Consider the following 18,833-nt stretch of genomic DNA (forward strand, 5'->3'; position numbering starts at 1 on the left):
TGCCTGTCGGCTACTTGAGGGGTTTTTTATTTGTGAATGGTAAAAGGTTAGGTAGGGAGTGATGGAGATGTGTTATTACAAACCTTTCTTTCAAGTTTCCACAAGAAAAAACAATTAAGAGGTTACACAGATTCAACATCTTCCAGCTGGGGAGTTAATGGGAAGAGTCAGAGACGACTCTCTTCGGTGCTGAAGAGTCTGGTCCACTTCCTTACCAATTCAAAGAGGAAGATAATCAATCCATTCACATTAACAATATTTGTTGAACCTTTCAAAGCAGCCGTAAGTACAAGCAAAGAAGAGGTGAAATCCAAGGGCAAAATATGTATAGATACACCCGATAATCACAATTTGTTCTTCCATTCAAGATTCATTCATGTTTGGCAAGTGAAGAAAAAAAAAAAAAAAATATGTACACAAAGGCAAACAACATAAAGGGGGAGAAGATGATAAAAGTCAAGTAAGATGCACTCAATTCTCATTTGCCCTAGATGCACTCCCTGGTGCATTTGCTCCTGATGATGAGGAATTCCCATTGCTAGTTTGTGATCCTTGGGAAGAAAATAAACTGGTAAAAGGCCACCTGAACGTAGACCTTCTGCCATTTCCACTTCTCCCATCCCCATCTCCCTCTTCACTGCTACCATGGCCATTGTTACTCCTCTCGCTACTGTTACTGCTAACATTCGGAGAAGCATCTGAATCAAGCTTGGATTCATCAGCTGCTATCTGAAACCTGCAGACGGGACAAGAGCTATGAAGCTCCAGCCATGGCAGAATACACCCACTGTGGAATTTATGCTTACATGGCATCTCCCTTGCCTCAGCGCCAATCTCAAAATCATCCAAACACACTGAACACTGCAAATTCTCCTTAATTTTCACAGTGGGCATTGCTTCAATTGCATCTTTTTGCGCCGGTGGTGTCCCATATCTATTAGGATCATTTTCTGCTAAATGTTGCAGCAACAAATCTAAACTGGGGCCAATGAAATAGTCCCCCAGGGAGCCAATGGTGTTTTGATTCTGATTTTGGGCCTGGTTTGAATCAAAAGAACCCTGAACAATTATAGTTTGATTGAAAGGATTTATTAGAATCAGGCGCTCTCTTTCCCTTTCTCTTTCTCTATCCCTATCCCTATCCCTATCATTTTCAGAATTCTCTGATTCAGAGACCATTCCAGCTCTAATGCCTTGAAGTAGTTGGAGAATAGTAGCAGAACTTCTCCTTCTCCTCCTGATTATGGAATCAAGTTCCCGATCAAGTTCAGTCTCTCCTCCTCTACGACCCTCACCATCTTCATTGTCCTCCTCCTCATCTTCTATATCTTCTCTTCTGAATCTGCGGCGCCGACGAGGATTACCCATCATGCCCAACAAGATTGGGGCCCAAAGAGAGAGGGTTCGATCGGAAGCTAGATCAGAGTCGGAGTCATTATGATCCCTTGAAGTGGTGCCATCGATGTCCTCAATGAATCCACCTTGACACAAGGGGCACTTGGGCTCTGCTTCAGCGATGGGATTCACCACTTGTGAGCAACTATGGCACCAGTATCTTCCTCCCATTGCGTCCTCCATTTTATTCCCTCTTTCCAAACACCCCCTTTTATCTGTCAAAGAAGTCAAACACCAAATTACATAATAAAACAGCCCAAATCTCTACCTCTACATCACAACCAATGAATTATTTTTATTTTTGTTTTTGAAAAATTTCACAGATCCAACTTATGAACCCCACCAACACCACCGTCACAAAAAAAATTCCAAAAAAAAAAGAAAAAAAGAAAACCCCCACCCCATCCCCATAGCTCTCTTATTGAAAGATTTCAATTTAGGGGCAAGAAAATAGCAACAAAACAAGAAAGATGACAATAAACCATGAACCCAGATAGCAGAAACAAGTAAACAACAGCTTAAACAAAGAAACACCCAGATCCACTTGGCAGAGGAATACTTCAAAAAATCAGAGGAAAAAAGAAAGAAGGATGGATGAATATATGAAATGTTAAAAAAGAAAAAAAAAGATGCCGATGTAATAGATCCAAAAGCAGAAACACCGCCACACACCCCCACCCCCACAAAAAAAGAAAAAAATGAAAAAGAAAAAAAAAAGAAAGAAACAAGCAAAGGGTTGATTACCTAAAACGAAAGAAGAGCTCGCAAGATGAAGCGATCGATCCAAACAGCAGTCACCACAAAATCAGCTGGAAATGCCCACCCCCTACCACCAAACCCAACAAGCAAAACTAACAAAATTCAGAGGATCGTATCATACAAACCAAGAAGAAGCAATATTCACACGCAACCCTCAATTTATTCACACGTTGAAGCAGACTTTTTTTACAATCAAACAATTTAACAATAAAAAATGAATACCCACAGTAGGTTTTTTTTTTTCTTTGTTTCTGATGTGGCTGGGGCGGGGGACGGGGGACGGGGGACGGGGAAAGAGGGAAGAGGGAAGAGGGAAGAAGGTGCAAAGGTATGGAGAGAAAGTCTTTTCTTCTTCTGAAATCTGTGGCTTTGAATTTGGATGGATGCGATCCACCAGTCACCAATTTCAACCCATAACCGCGTCCTCCCAACACCCTTTTTGGTTTTTATTTTTAATTTAGAAGCTTTTTGTTATTTGGGTAATAATTTGATTAATTAACTATATTTGCTTTTCCCAAAACGCGTTTCCTAGATGGGCTGGCAGCCTGGCACTCTCCTATTGGCCCCTCTCCAACAGACCAAAACCCTGGAATTTGAAACATTTTTTTTTAATCATTTCGATTTTTTTAAATATAAAAACGAAGCTAGAGAAGTAGAGATGATCAAATTTTTAATAATTTATATTTAGATTATTAATATAATATAATTGAAATAAGTTATAACAGGAGTTATTCATATCATATTATGGATTATATGATATGAAATAAAATAATTATACTTAAATCGCTTATTATTATTATTAAACTAAATTAAATTGAGTTTATTATTTAAAACCAACAGAGAGTAACGTTTGTAGTGATGAGTACAGTCTACGGTCATTAAAGTGCCACGCAAGCATGCAAGAATAGCCACAATTTTCCTGAGGCTTCACTCTCACATTTTTTCCGAATCTGTTTGGCCTCCAAAGATCAAGGACCAATTAGGGGGCGATATGACATGTCAAAAAAGTGAATTCATTCCATTCTCCCCCATCTTTCAAATCAGTGGTATTATTGAATAATGTTGTCAAGACTTAAACACAAAGAAATAAAATCATTTACAAAATTTTATGTGACAATTTATAATCGAATGACACTTTTTTTATATTATAGATTATAGAAAAAGTCCCTTAAAACTTTAGTATACACCTTTTCATGTTCATATTTTGTTACCTTTTTGTATCCTAAATTTTAATTACTCAGAATAAAACTGAAGTTTGGGGTATTACGGAATAGGTAAGAAAGAGGGAAGTAGGCTTTCAAGGACACTTCCTTGGACTGAAAGATGAGAGCACAAAAGGGAGAGAAAAATACAAAGAGGAGAGTGAGGAACGAGCTGGGAGCAGTGGATGAACAGCTTTCATGTACGCGAACATACTAATGATAAAAATAATAATAACGATAATAACATTGTCTAATTCATTATTATTTGCTTGCTCTTTAGTGCGCATTCCACGATGCTGCTCTCTCTATGCGTTACATTTCCCATCCACATCACGTGGCCTTCACACCCTTTCAGCCCCACCTCCTTTTGCTCTCATCATCCATTAAATCCCACAAACCACAACGCCCAACACCCCCCCACCCCCATCACCAAAATCTCCATCTATTCACCCCGATGGTTAACCCAACCACTACATGTTTTTCTAACCTTCCCTTCTTTTTTTTTTTTTTTTCCTTTTCAAAAAAAAAATAAAATTAAAATATGATAACAAACTACCACCCAAAACTCGAAGTCGTGTAAAACGTGGTTCATATCAATACTTCAAAGACAAATTTCAATTCGTTATTTATTTATTTATATTGAATTTGTCATTTTCAAAGATAAGCATGATATCAAGATTCTATTTTACAAAAAATTCATCTTTTCAAACAAGAAATTTATGGTAGAAACCAAATTAGTTTTTTTTCCTTAATATGAAAAATGACCAAGTCAACAATAACATACTAAAACTGTTTTTTACTATGAATCCATTGTTTCAAAAGAACGTTACTAAGTCCCATAAACAACGTTACTTTTTCAATAGTTTTTTTAACAGCCATTCTGTACATATCCTCTGTTAATTGAAAAAACAATCAACAGAGAGCTAGCTGAGAAACAGGTAAAAAGTATAAGAGCTGAGCTTCAAATTTAGGGAAAGAGACGTGCACCAACCTGGGGCTCTTCACCATGAAAGGATGCTCAAGTAGCGGTGCAGGTGCAGACCTACCCCAACATGCCAATGTGAGTGCATGTGATCTGCATGTGACATTTAGGTCCTGATCCGATCCGGGATTAACGTACATGATTAGAAAGTGAAATAATGACTTTTAATATGGCAAAACCTTTGGAATTTACGAGTCCTTGCAGGAGGATAAGCAGGACGGGTTTCTTTTACACAATGAAATATTAGCAGCACTTGTCCTGGAAAAAAGAATGAAACAAAAAATGATGACTGTACAAAGCCCACTTCCCCCGTCGCAACCCTGGCCGCATGGAGTTAAACCAAATCTCAAAACAAATGGATGCGTGCGAGGAGTGGGGCCAAGCACGTAGATTTCACACATGACATACTCCCATTAAAATCTCCCTTCGTTTTTCTTTCTTTTTTTTTTTTCTTCATTCCCCCCGACTCGAATTCAGTTCTTCTGACGATTGCATACGGCAGTCTCAACCTGCAAGCATGGAGTGTAGCAATAAGCAATAATGAAAAGCAATGAGCTTCTTAACTGGGCTGAAAACAGTAACAGCACATAAGGCCATGAATTGACACTACAATAAATGGAGTTTTTCAGTCAATCCAGATTTCAATTACACAAGATATGTTCTTGTTGAGGATTAACAATTCAGCAAAATTTAGATGCATATGACAGAACCCACGATTAAATCCATCATGCCAACAAATACCAACTCAGTGATGGAGACCAAAAAAATGGTGGGGCTTGGAATTTCTAACCCGAGTGCTTCAGTTACAATTGACATGAATAAAAGCAGGGCAATCACAAACAATTTTCTCTACTCCCTTGCTAATGAAACTAGGAAAACTGAAGCAGCACATGAGATGAGCAAGCAAAAGGCAGAGGCAGCAGTGTGGATTGTAAAACTGAATGACTAAAATGAAATCAGCAGATGATCCTATTTGGAAGATTCATAGCTGGTCATGGAACTACATGGCTATGTTTGGTTTCTGAAAAGTTTTTGGGAAAATGCGCAGGAAAGAAAATAAAGAATAAAAACAAAAGGAAAGAAAAAGTGAAAGAAAATAAAAAATAGATTTAAAGTTAATAAATTATTTTTATATCTTACTTCAAGCTCATTTCACTTATTTAACTGTTTTATATAAAGAGATTAAATAATTTAAAAATATATAAGTTTCTTATTAATTTTAATTATTTTTTACTTTCTTTCATATTTTCCATAATAATAACAAACATGAAAAAATTATTTTCCTCGATGTTTTTTTCTTTCCCTAGTACTTTTCAAGAACCAAACATAACCTATGCAAATGCAGTTTGAAAATCATAGCCATCTCAAACCATCAACTCAAACACCTATTTCAAAAATGAAGTGTCGGAGTTATGTTACCTAAAAGCCAACCAATACATAGAATACCACCTTTCCAAAGATTTCTTAAGCTGGGGTCACTCAGGTTAATCAGAACAAGGTACTCAAGTTAAGTTCAGACAAATACCACATATCTACTAATAGTCCTGGGCATTGAAAACATTTTCCTTTTCTTGTTAAATGAGAATATTGACTCTTATGAGGAAGACAGGATAACTAATTGAGTTAAATGTGAACACAATGTAGTTCCAATATCGAAAACATGGAGAAAAATGACTATAGCCATCTCTTTTAAATATACTACTTGTAGGTTCAGAGCATATCAGAAACTCAGAATTGAATTGAACGCGAAAATTCATGAATATGCATTGCACGCATAGTTGTGACAAGAATTAGGACACCCCATGGGTAAATTTTTTTTTTTTTTCATAGGTAAATAAAGGGCTTGTTATAAGAGGCTCAGAAGGTTAGAAACTACCATTTTAGATCAATAATTCAAATTAGCATGTTTATAATAGAAGTTATAGAATAAGAAGAATATGATGTGAAAAAATAAACTTCTCCCTCAATCTAACACTCAACTTTGTCTTTGATCCGCATCAGGGATCCTTTGGTTCTGGAGACAGAATGCTGGGTTTGGTTTAAACTGATTCCAGGTTTCAGTCATACTGGGGAGATAATGACAATGAATAAGACTAAAAAAATAATACAAAATTGTGGGAAATGACGATGAATTGGTGAATTCGGGTTTATTTTGATCTTGTTTGTGTCATAACCATAGCTACCTACTTGATTCTTTAATAATGGGTACTATTCAAGATAACCATTTGACCATGGTGTCTGGTGGGGTTAATTTCAAGATCAAAATTTCATGGAACACAAAAATCCTATAGATTGACATCATGACCAGAGGTACATAAGAAATTAAAGACAGTGGATAGTTACTCACATCTACAGCCTGGAAAGATCTGCCTATGGATGCTTTCAGTTGAGGAGAAGATCCAGCAGCAGACGTAGAGCCACCCTCAGCCATATAATTCTGACCCTGCACTCCAATCACAAGAATGGCCTCAAATTGATATACACTTATTTATAATGAAAATAAATAGCAAGCAAGATTTACAAGTTTGAAAGAGAACTTGTAAAAAATAAATAACAATCAAGATTTACATTTATAATGAAAAATGTAATTCTCTGATTATAAAATGGCAAATTATGCAGGAATTGTGTGATTACCCCATTAACATAGAGGAGATGCTTGCTAAAAGAGGAGGCAGATGCTGGTTTGCAGTGGATTCAAAATCCTTTGAAATTTCTGTAGAGGTGCATGGGGAGAGATGTAAGGGAATCATTGTGGAAAGGAGTAGAGGCTTTACTTCGTGGGTTAGGTTTGGAAGTTTTAGTTTGTGCTGTTTGTTGGAAGGGGTGGAGGCTTGCTGTAGGGGTGATATTGTGCAGGGTCTTGTTAAAAGGTGGGAGGATGGAGGAAGGAGGTTTAAGCTGGAAAGTCGAGCAAATGAGGCAGGTAGGTTCTTATTGTGTTCTGTGGTTGACCTGGAATCAAAGAGATATTGTTTAGTGTTTCCAAAAGGAAAAGGTATTTTGGGAAGATGGGTTTTATTGGTTGAAAAGCTTCGTTTCCTTGGTGTTTTTTCTTAGGATGAGCTTAGGGACAATGCTGCTTCCTATGGGACAGGGAGTATAGTTGGGGAATATGAGGGGAAAGCCCAAAAATCCTATGTTGATGTGGTGAAAACAAGAGTGAAAAAGTTAGGGGAAGCAGTATGGTTACAGTTGGGGGAGAAAGATATCCCAAGTGAGAGGAAGTTAATGGACCGATGTCTGGTTGGAAGATGGGGATAGACTCCACTGTCGGATCTAGATATGTCTGCTCTTGAAAGTTGGGGGAGATCCCTGTGGAATATTAAAGGAGGGTTGAAGTTTGCGAGGATAGGGGGCCCTCTCTTGCTGATCGAGTTTGAGAATAAAGAAGAGGCAGATAAGGTGCTTTTAAGAGGAAACCGATGGTTCAAGGAATCGATCCTGCACTTGGACAGGTGGGACCCAAAAGTGGGGTGTTCTCAAAATGGCGAGAGAGCCGAGAGTGTTTGGGTGAGAGTTGTGGGCTTGCCGTTGCATTTATGGAGTCAAGAAGCTTTTAGAAAGATCGGGGATTGTTGCGGGGGGTTCGTCGCAGTGGATGAAAACACTGCTAACTTTAAGGAACTACGGTGGGCCAGATTATCTGTGAGATCTGAAGGCTTAGAGTGGCCGAGCTCCATGCAAGTAGTAGTGGGATCCCTTTGTTATGCTTTCCAGCTATGGTGGGAGGTGAAACCAGGGCTGTCGGAAGTGGTTTCGGTGATTAGAAATGAGAAGGGTAAGGAGCGGGAGGTTAGGGATGACGGAGAAGGAGATTCACGCGCTGGATTCAAAATGGTGAGAGAACAGATGCATGGGGAACCTGCAAAAGTGGCTGAGCCGTGCAAAGTAGGTAAAAGAGGCTGCAGAAAGAAAGCTCAGCCCTCTGGTACTATGTCGGGAGCAGAAATAGAGGCTGACGGGACAACAGGAGACCAATTTTCAGCTTGGGGGAAGAGCTCTTACTTTGGGCCTGGAGGAAATTTGCCGTTGGGCCGGCAAAGAGAGCCCGTTGTGGAGGGCCAAGAGATTAAAAAATTAGAGGAGATGGGCCGGCCCATTTTGGAGCCTTCTAAAGGCCTGGTGGGGGTGGGATGACCCATTCTGAAGAACTTAAAAGGGGTTAGGGCTCCCGATGGGCGTCTCAGTGTCGACAGAAAGCAGGAGGGGGATTTGTTTGGGTCTAAGCTGGGGTCGCTTCGTTCGGCCGTTAATCTCTCAGAAATCACTGACGAGGCGTTGTTGGAGGAGGCTTCCAGATATTTTGATCAAATCTCTCATCCTTTGTCTTCTTTGGGGAAGCGGGATATCTCTCTCTTTTCTACTCCTTCTGGGTGGGACGGGGAAGCTGTTGTCATGGCTAGGGTTTCCGACCGGGGAAAAGTTTCAGATGCTGAAGGAGGAGCTGTTATGGGCCCGTTAAGGATGATACTGGCGGATGGAAGGGAGGCTGAGGTCTCGGATTTGGCGGGTAGGGAGTCTGGGACTTCCGAGGAGGCTTTAGAGGGGGTTTCGGAAAGGGTCTCCCAAGAGGATGAGGAGGAGAGGGTTGAAGAGGGGGAACTGTGTTGGCATTCTAGTAGCTTGGCTAAATTTAGCCGCTATCTAGGAATGCCGACGAAGGGATTCGAAGGGGAAATCTTGTTTTTGCTTAAAAGAATGAAAGAGAGGAAGCTTCAAAAAGGTAAGTTGGATGGTAGAAAAAGGAGGAAATTAGAGTCGTCAAAATTCGAAAGAGAATTGAGAAAGTTGGAATGGACTGTGAACTATATTGGAGGAGGAGGAGAAGGGGGGGAAGCACGAGCAGGTCTAAATGAAGCTCCGCATGCTTACCTGGAATGTAAGAGGGGCCAATAATTGCGACAAGAGGAAGGTGATCAAAGCTTTGATAAAGAAAAATAGGGTGGACCTGGTTTGCCTACAGGAAACCAAGATTCAGGAAATGTCAACGGGCATTGTTCGTAGTTTAGGAGTGGGTAGGTTCCTTGAATGGGGAGCTGTAGATTCAAGGGGTGCAGCCGGAGGAATAGTGGTGTTTTTAGATAACAGGGTGTTGGAGTTGGTTGACATGCAAAAAAGATTGTTCTCTATTTCGTGCACTTTTAAGAGTTGCGAGGATGGTTTTATATGGACGTTTACAGGGGTTTATGGGCCAACTTTGAGGAGGAAGAGGGAGAGTTTTTGGGAGGAGTTGGGGGCCATTAAGGGGCTTTGGAATGGGCCGTGGTGTGTTGTAGGGGATTTTAATGCCATTCTTAGTCCGGAAGAGCGCAGCAGAGGAGGGAGCTTGAATTCAATCATGAGAAGGTTCTCAGAAGTTATAGAAGATCTAGAGTTAAAGGATCTGCCTATGGTTGGGGGCCTTTTTACTTGGACTGGAGGGGCGAATAACCAGTCTTTTTCAAGGCTGGATCGCTTTTTGGTTAATGAGGGGTGGGACACTCACTTTGGAGATGCGAGGCAGTTTGTTCTTCCAAGACCCGTGTCCGATCACTTTCCGCTTCTTATGGACGGAGGGGGCCTGAGAAGAGGCCCTATCCCGTTTAGATTTGAGAATATGTGGTTGAAAGTGGAAGGTGAAAAGGACCTATTGAAGTATTGGTGGGAGGAAGGCAGCTTCAGTGGATCCCTAAGTTTTATCTTGGCTGAAAAACTAAAATTTCTGAAGGCTAAGTTAAAGGAGTGGAACAGAAACACCTTTGGAAGGGTTGAATATAGAAAGAATATAGAAAGAATATGGTTTTGGAGCAGATGGAGTATTGGGATACAAAGGAGAAAATCAGCAGACTGTCGTTGGAAGAGCTGGAAGCTAGAAATGAAGCAAAGGAAGAATATAAAAAATGGGTCTTACTTAAAGAAATCACGTGGAGGCAAAAATCTAGGGAAGTGTGGCTGAAAGAGGGGGATAGAAATACCGGTTTCTTCCACAAAATTGCCAACACCCACAGGAGGAGGAATAACGTGGACAGAATTAAGATTAACGAAGCCTTACTTATGGAGGAGAATGATATTAGGGAATTGCCAATGCTTTTAAGATGTTGTTGTCTAACCCGGGGGAATGGCGCCCTTCTGTTACCGGGCTGCAGTTTGAGATGTTGGAGTCTCTGGACGCTAGTGCATTGCAGACTCCTTTTATGGAAGAGGAGGTTTTCGACGCTCTATTAGGTTGTAATGGGGATAAAGCCCCGGGGCCAGATGGATTCTCTATGGCCTTTTGGCAATTTGCTTGGGATTTCGTGGAGGCTGATGTGATGAGTTTCTTCAAGGAATTCTACGAAAATGGTAAATTTGTTAAAAGCCTAAACGCAACCTTTATGGTCTTAATTCCTAAAAAAGCAGGGACTGAAGCTTTAGGGGATTATAGGCCTATAAGCTTGGTGGGAAGCTTGTACAAGTGGCTGGCCAATGTCTTAGCCAATAGGCTAAAAAAGGTGGTTGGAAAGGTGGTCTCCAAAGCTCAAGGGGCGTTTGTGGAAGGTAGACAAATCCTAGATGCAGTGTTGATAGCTAATGAAGCCATTGATTCGGCCCTTAAGAACAATGAGAGTGACATTTTGTGCAAACTGGATATAGAGAAGGCGTATGATAAAGTGGACTGGAATTTTATTCTCACAGTTATGCAGAAAATGGGTTTTGGGGAGAAATGGATCAGGTGGATTAAGTGGTGCATATTCACTGCAAGTTTCTCAGTGTTGGTCAATGGAACCCCTATGGGCTTCTTCCAAAGCTCCAGGGGTTTGAGACAGGGTGATCCCCTTTCCTCCTACCTCTTTGTCATAGCTATGGAGGTCTTTAGTGCTTTCATCAAAAGGGCCGTAGAGGGAGATTTCTTATCAGGTTGTAGGGTGAAGGGTTGGAGCGAAGAAGGGGTCCTAATTTCCCACTTGTTGTTTGCTGATGATACACTGGTGTTTTGTAAACCTTCACAAGATCAGTTGACTTATCTCAGTTGGCTACTTATGTGGTTTGAGGCTGCTTCAGGATTGAGAATAAATTTGGAAAAAAGTGAACTCATTCCAGTAGGGAGGGTGGAAAATATGGATGATCTTGCTTGGGATTTTGGTTGTAGTCTGGGTAGTCTTCCAACCACCTATTTGGGGATGCCCTTGGGTGCTCCTTTTAAGTTAGTTACAGTTTGGGATGGTGTGGAAGAGCGCTTCTGAAGAAGGTTAACCATGTGGAAGAGACAATATTTATCCAATGGAGGAAGGTCGACTCTTATTCGTAGTACGTTATCGAATTTACCCATTTATCTAATGTCATTGTTGTGCTTACCAAGCTCAGTTAGACGAAGATTAGAGAAAATCCAAAGGGACTTCCTTTGGGGTGGGGGCAATCTGGAGTGAAAGCCTCATTCAATAAGATGGGAGTTGGTGTGTTTAAGTAAGTCAAAAGGAGGATTAGGGGTCAAAAGCCTTTCCCTTCTCAACAAGACTCTTCTTGCTAAATGGAATTGGCGTTTCGCAAATGAGAGAGAGGCTTTATGGAATCAAGTGATTAGAGGGAAGTATGGAGTAGATAGAGGGGGTTGGTGCTCACGGGAAGTGAGAGAGACTCATGGTATGGGTTTGTGGAAAGGAATAAGGATGGATTGGAAGTTGGTGAGCGATAGGTTGGCTTTCATAGTTGGCAATGGGAGAAGGGTGAGTTTTTGGAGGGATAGATGGTGTGGGAAGTCTCCTCTGTGTATGTCCTTTCCCTCTCTTTTTGCTTTGACTGTTGAGAAGGAAGTGTGGGTGGCAGATATTTGGGACCCCTTGGCTGAGGGGGGTTGGAACCCCTGTTTTTTAAGAGCGTTCAATGATTGGGAGGTAGAGGAGGCGGAAAGATTTATGGAGAGGCTTTAGGGTAAGAGAGTTATTGAGGATGTGGAGGATATGGTGTCCTGGACTGAAGCCAAGAGTGATAAATTCTCGGTCAAGTCTCTCTATGTAGCCCTTGAAGCGGGTGGTTCATCTTTGTTTCCTTCAAGCTTTATTTGGAATGTGAATATGCAACCCAAGATTAGCTTCTTTGCATGGGAGGCTATGTGGGGCAAAGCCTTAACCTTGGATATGGTCCAGAAAAGATGATGGGCCTTGGCAAATAGATGCTTTATGTGTCTTGAGAAAGAGGAGAACATAAACCATCTTCTTCTTCATTGTTCAAGAAAAAGGGTGTTATGGGATCTTCTTTTTGCTTTATTTGGGGTGTCTTGGGTTTTGCCTTCTTCAGTTAGAGAGACCCTTCTAAGTTGGAATGGTTTTTTCCTGGGCAAAAATCGCAAGAAGGCGTGGAGAGCTGCTCCTCTTCACATTTTCTGGACGGTTTGGAAGGAGAGGAATAGATTGGCTTTCAAGAATGAATCGTTGTCAATTCAGAAACTGAAACACTCTTTTATTCTTACTGTCTGGGCTGAGGTTAAGTTGTTCATAGATGATTGCCCTCTAACTATAGCTAATTTTATTGATTGGTTGGGTTCTAAGTAGGTTTGTGGTATTGGGTTTTCTTTGTCTTTTGGCCTTGTTGAAGGCAGGTGTATATGTATTGTATACTTAGAGTCGCTATTTTAGTGTCTCTTTTTTTTAATGAAATATTATTTACTTATCAAAAAAAAAAAAAATAGTTTGTTGGTGGCAGAGAAGGCAGAGGTGAAGGTGGCACCAATGGTTGAGACAGCCCCAGCAAATAGCTCAAGCAACATAGTTGGTGGTCACGGTCATGATCATGTTAGTTGATGATCCAGTGTAGTCAACAAGCATGACAGTAGCGGGTATGTGACATTGGCAGGCCTTTGGTGATGTTAGCCAGCAATGCTAATGGAGATGATAATAGTTAATAGTGGACAATAACAATGGCTGCAGTGGTAAGCTACAATTGGCGGCAGCAGGAGTCACAACTGTAGTCATTTGAAGGCACACGGCTGGGGGGAGGGAGCAGATGGTAATAGTGGCAATGCTGAAAAGGTCGTGCTGGAGGCAATGGGCCTGGTAGTGGAAGTGGTTATGGCACTGTAGCAGTGGCAGTACCTGTGGTGATACTAGTGGAGGCAGGAGGCAGTCACAGTGTCTTTACATAGATTAGACAGACCTAAGGTGTGAGATTTTCAGCTTCCAGTCGAGAATAAAAATTAAGTGAGATTCACTAGTCATTCTCACACATTTCAGAAGAAAGAAAAACTTTGCTTTTGGAAATTTTAAAAATCCAATATAATCAGAGAATTTATTCTCCAGAACTGAGTCAGCAATTTGGCTAATCTGATGGAATTTTGATTGAAAATGCATAACTTACCATGATTCATTTTATTGCAACACAAACAAGCCCTTTGACTAAGTAATGCTTTTCCTAGAATGCTCAGCTTTATAATGCTATCGTAGCCTATAATTTTCCTAATTTCTAATGTTTTTAGTAATTTCTTTGATTTTTCTTTTCTCTTTTGATGTTATAACCCATCTTTTGTTTATTTCCAGAAGAATTCACAGGTATACTAGGTCAAGTTACTGATGCATAAATCTGCAAAACCAAACTCTCAAGACTTATGACACTAGTTTGTGTCTTATTGTCCTATCCATAAAGTATCTCATTATAAATGAAACCCAAATTTTCCTTTTGGTAAAACATACAAGTTTCTCAATGTAACAAAAATGGCCCAAAAAAGTATGCCCTTAAACAAAGAAGAAGGAATTCAAGAAAGAAAAGCAGAACTGAAACATTCATTGGCAAGTTGCATGAACTTGAAAAGTACAAAATTAAAGCACAATGAGCCAATAAAATCTCAACCCAATAAGTTGATAGAAACTTTGACATAGAAGCATCTAAGCAAGCTTAAATATGCATATAATTTTACATGTCAATGGAGGATACCCTACCTCATATTGATTACCATGACCATCTTCAAAAAGTGATGAGTAATAAGCAGGATCATATATAGAGCCTCCTAAAAATTCATCGGAGTCTGAGGATTGTCTAACTATAGTAGGAGTTGTAGGATTCAAAAAACTATTTCTTAAATCAAAATCTGCCTCTCGAGAAACTGTACTGTCTACATGTGAAACCCCCAACCTGTACATCTGAATCCATAGGAATGAGGAAGATAATCTCACAGAAAACCCAATAATTTCCATTGACAGTGTGAGTTTCACTGAAAAGATAAAAAAGTGGCCAAAATCCTTAGAAGAAATGTTCCTGCATTCACAAATATGTCTTTGTCAAACAACAAATTACAACAATTACTACAGCCAAATATTACAGAAAATATAAACGTTCACTCCATCAGATATGTGATTATCCAATGGTTATGCTCACAAATAGTTTGCTGGTAAGACAACATTGTGACAATGCAAAAATGCAGATAGCATTACTTGATTTCTTTCACTAATCATGGTTGTTTGAGGTCAATATTGCAATATCAACTAGGATTTATTATATTTTAAGGATGAAAACTACGTCTTAGGAGCTGCAAACTTGATTAGAGCTTGTAAGAATTTTAGTTAAAATTGTGATGGTGGATAGGTTGATAGTAATGATTTAAAGGAAAGAAAAAAAAATGAGGAACAAGAAAGCATATATCAAAACAAAAATAACATATCTTTTCCTCAAAATGATCTGGGTGTCAAACGGATAAGGATGCAATTTGAAGTGTTCTCAATCTATTTGCAAGGATGCAATTTTAAGTGTGCTCAATCAATTTGTAGGAAGTGTTATGCACTGCAGACAGATAGCATGGATTCTTATGATTTGGGTAAGAAACACAGATTTAATTACTATTTTACAGAACTTGACAATACATATCTAAGAAACTTTTTCTTTAATGTAAACCTGTAAAACCAGCTATCTCTGTTATATTACGAAGTATGAAATGCAGAAGCTGTAGCGGAAGATAAGAGTGTAAGGGAAAAGGCCTCCTTTAAAGAAGAGAAAGATGAGAACCAAATCTACAATGGGGAGAGTTTGACACCACAGAGCAGACTCTGAAGTTGATAGGTTTCTCTTTAGGGGGCATCTTAGAGCCCTTGATTACTAGAATCCAATGGTTGAAAAGATAAATAATAGGTTAGAATGTCAGAAGAAAAAATGAACTTGCTTGCCTTTAGCGAGGAGATTCACTCTTATTCAGTCTTTGCCTTGACAATTCACCCATCTACTTTAAGTCCATTTCTAAGATTCTAATTAGAGTGGCGAATAGGACTCTAAAAGAACCAAAGAGATTTTTAGTGGGTGATCAAGAGAGACTAAGGACTACTTTATCATTTGGGAGATTAAAGGGTCTTGAGCTTGGAGTTGAAGAAATGGGATCTCATGGTAAAATGGCATGATACTCTTGGGCATTATGTGATTTAAGCAAATATACTCTACAGAACAACAGTTAGCTGCAAAAAGTCTTGTAGGGAAATTATAGATCCCTTTGGGAAGCAATTCCTAGAAATAACCAGATCTTTTCATCATCCCAGATTCCAATGGAGATATATCCAGAATTTGTTTGTGAGATGATCCATGTTACAGTGATCATTCTCTGAAAAATTCTTCCCTTGTTTATTCAGATACACAAAAAGTTAAGAGGTTTATATTGCTAATATGATGCTCTTTTCTACCAAAACCACCTTTTAGGATTTTAGATTTTTTTAAGAAATCTGCAACATTGAGATTCAAGAACTTTGTTCCTCTGTTGTTTGCGTGAGATTTATATTTCTGGTTTTCATATAAAAAAAATCTATATTTCTCAAATTTCCTGAATGATAGGCCTTGATGTCTCAAAATTAGTAGATCCTTTTCCCCTTCCTTCCTTTGGGTTTCTGGATCTTATCAAGGAAGATAGGTCTCCTACCCTTTGTTTTTGCTGCCACACATAGACGGCGGTCTCAGAGTTTTTTTTTTTTTTGATTGGAAACGCCACAAAGATATATTAATATAAAAAGAAGTACAAGAAGAAGGATGAGAAATCCTCCCACCAAAGACAACTAAAAAACAGGAAAAAACACAAAAACAAACGAACTCCCACTAAGGACCAATCCCTATGGAGAACACACCGCGGTCTCAGAGTTAAATAGATAGTTTTGTCACAAACAAATAATTTTCTTCTCCATATTCTTCTTTTTGTACTTCTTCTGTGTTGAAAAGCCAATCCTTTATTTCTTACACACATAGTTTAGTTTTCTGTGAAAAGGCAACCCTTTCTTTCTTCTCATGCAAGGTTTTTCTGAAAAACACAGAATTTGGTTGAGACTCAAATATTTACTTGAGCTTCCTATGTTAAATCCATCCTTTCTTTGTCTTGTTAATTATGGATGTGAGGATTAGCCAAATAGAGAAGAAGAAAAAAAACCACACATGATGCAGTTTTCATAAAAACACAGATTTCTCTTCCAGATTCAAAGACAAATAGATCAATCCATCCATCTGTCCACCTATTAACTCACAGAAAAAGATTGAAAGAAACAGAAACATAGCTTATGCAATGGAACTTTGCTTTATTAACTTATAGACAGACTGACAGAAACAGAAATACAGCTTATTCTAAAGCCTGTGTTTGTTTTATGTCATAAGTATTAATTGATGAGCATCTTATATACTCAAAATAGGTTATATTATAAGCCAAATTTTCTTGGGATAAATTTCTAGTTATTTATGCTGGAAAACTTTCAAATACAAAAAGGAACCTGCAAAAAGATTTAACTATAAGAACCTGTGCTTAAACACCATACTCCCAATGTTGGACCACCTTCCTTTCTTATCATTGCTCAGGCTAGACTACTCCACTAGGAAATCTTTTGGGCCCCAAGATACTTCTGTAACCTATCAGCTTTGTTATTGGAGATTTTCAAAATCCAAAGCTAGTAGAGAAGAAAGGTCACTAGCATGTTTGATGACTGGAACAACCCAACCATCTAATGCAGTTAACACCCTTTGCTTGATGACTTGAAGCAACCAATATCTGCCTATTAAATTCAAATGAGATAGCATAGGAAAAGCCAAAACCCAGAAGTTATATGCAGAGATATTGGTCAAAGATATGGAGAGCAAGGATGAAGAGCACTTTCAATCAATAGTGACAAAGGAAAGGAACAAAAATACATGAATTTTTCTTTTAGAAATGTAGAACTACTAGAATACTGAGAATATGCTAGAATAGCAATTTTCAACGCTATTTCTCTCCAAAATCTTGAGGCCATAAAGGAAGGAAACTAACAGAGTGGTATAACTAAAAGGTCAGAGTTGCATCATGAACTTAGTGGCCTTTTTTTTTTCTTTTATTAGCCTATAAGGATTTCAGGTCATTTATTTCCCTATATTTGGGCTTAGTTTACATTTTTAATCTTGGGAAGTATAAACACAAAGATATATAGCTATTGATGGCAATGCGTTATCTTCAACCTGTACTCGTATAAACATAATTATTAGCAAAAAAGGAGAAAAAAAAAAAAAAAAAACTAAAAGTAGAACGGTTATGAGATATACCAAGAAACAACTCAACCTCTAATACTAACTTGTCATCCCCTATTAGAAAAAGAAATGTTTAACTTGCAAGAATGAAAGCTCGATTTGTGATTTCCAATAATTCAGGCGTATTAGAACAAAAAATTAAACAAGAAAAAGGGATTAGGAATGCACCATATCTCATGAGAGAAGAGAGTGAACCAAGAGATGTCGAGCAAAATGGAGAAGAAAAGCAGAACGGCGTAAGTTCGGCCAAGGCTCTGACTGCTACTCTCAATTGCGACAAGAGCGAACAAAGCAACGGCCAAATTAATCAGCAAAACACCATTGTACAATGCTCCAAGCGATCCAACCAAAGCGCAGCCAATCTTGAAAAAACATCAAAACGTTCAATCAGCACAATTCTGAGACCAGATCAACTTATCAATTACGATCCCAAAATTGACTCAACAAACAAACAAACGAACTCTAGTTTCAGATCAATGAAAAAACTGAATTCTTTTTCTTGATATTAATACTTATTTTCCAAAATTTGAAGAATAAAAAAAGGAAAAAAAGAAAAAGGGAAAAAAAAGAAGAAAACAAACGATGGCGTTTACAACATCCCTGGTTTCAGAAAATTCTACGAAAATCCAAAGAAAAAGGAAACGAAAAGAAGTAAACATACTTGAATGTAAATGAGAATAACAGCGAAGAACTGTAGCCTATCATAGTCACGAAGAAAATTCTGTATCCGACTTCTGAATGAAGAACAAAGCATCATATATCCGATTCAGTTTGAAACCAACCTCCCAATACTTAGCAACAAAATCAAACGAAGAAAACCCTAACCCTAGCATCTACATTGAAGAAACGAATCTGAAATCCACGATTCAAGTATGAATAATCTGTTTTTATTAGTAGCTTGAGGGAGTGTTTTTCAACTTTCTTGTTTTTTTTTTTTTACTTTTGATTGAGAAAATAAAATGGTTTGATTGGGTGTGGGGGAGTCGGGGACACTACTATGTCCCACCAATGATCTGTCGCGTTAGAAAAGAGAGGCA

At 38.9% G+C, this 18,833-nt stretch overlaps 2 protein-coding genes across 3 annotated transcripts; both read right to left on the reverse strand.

Annotated features, from left to right (window-relative positions):
* Positions 1-300: 300 nt before the first annotated feature.
* Positions 301-2,516, reverse strand: LOC117916143 (E3 ubiquitin-protein ligase SIRP1-like). Of its 2 annotated transcripts, XM_034832015.1 has the most exons (3): positions 2,381-2,516; positions 2,140-2,221; positions 301-1,610 (listed from the first exon to the last, which is right to left on the reverse strand). In XM_034832015.1, exon 3 carries the CDS (start codon positions 1,576-1,578, stop codon positions 472-474), a length of 1,107 nt encoding a protein of 368 aa, XP_034687906.1. In that variant the 5' UTR covers positions 1,579-1,610; positions 2,140-2,221; positions 2,381-2,516; the 3' UTR covers positions 301-471. The 2 variants fall into 2 exon arrangements, with proteins under 2 accessions (XP_034687906.1, XP_034687905.1); XM_034832014.1 differs by having other exon boundaries at positions 2,140-2,516.
* A 1,964-nt stretch (positions 2,517-4,480) lies between these two features.
* On the reverse strand, positions 4,481-18,736 carry LOC117916144. Its single transcript, XM_034832017.1, has 5 exons — positions 18,458-18,736; positions 17,965-18,158; positions 14,226-14,541; positions 6,686-6,781; positions 4,481-4,847 (listed from the first exon to the last, which is right to left on the reverse strand). Exons 1-5 carry the CDS (start codon positions 18,551-18,553, stop codon positions 4,812-4,814), a joined length of 738 nt encoding a protein of 245 aa, XP_034687908.1. The 5' UTR covers positions 18,554-18,736; the 3' UTR covers positions 4,481-4,811.
* Between the last annotated feature and the right edge of the window lie 97 nt (positions 18,737-18,833).

This window comes from Vitis riparia, chromosome 6 (genome assembly GCF_004353265.1).
Source record: "Vitis riparia cultivar Riparia Gloire de Montpellier isolate 1030 chromosome 6, EGFV_Vit.rip_1.0, whole genome shotgun sequence".
NCBI lineage: Eukaryota > Viridiplantae > Streptophyta > Magnoliopsida > Vitales > Vitaceae > Vitis > Vitis riparia.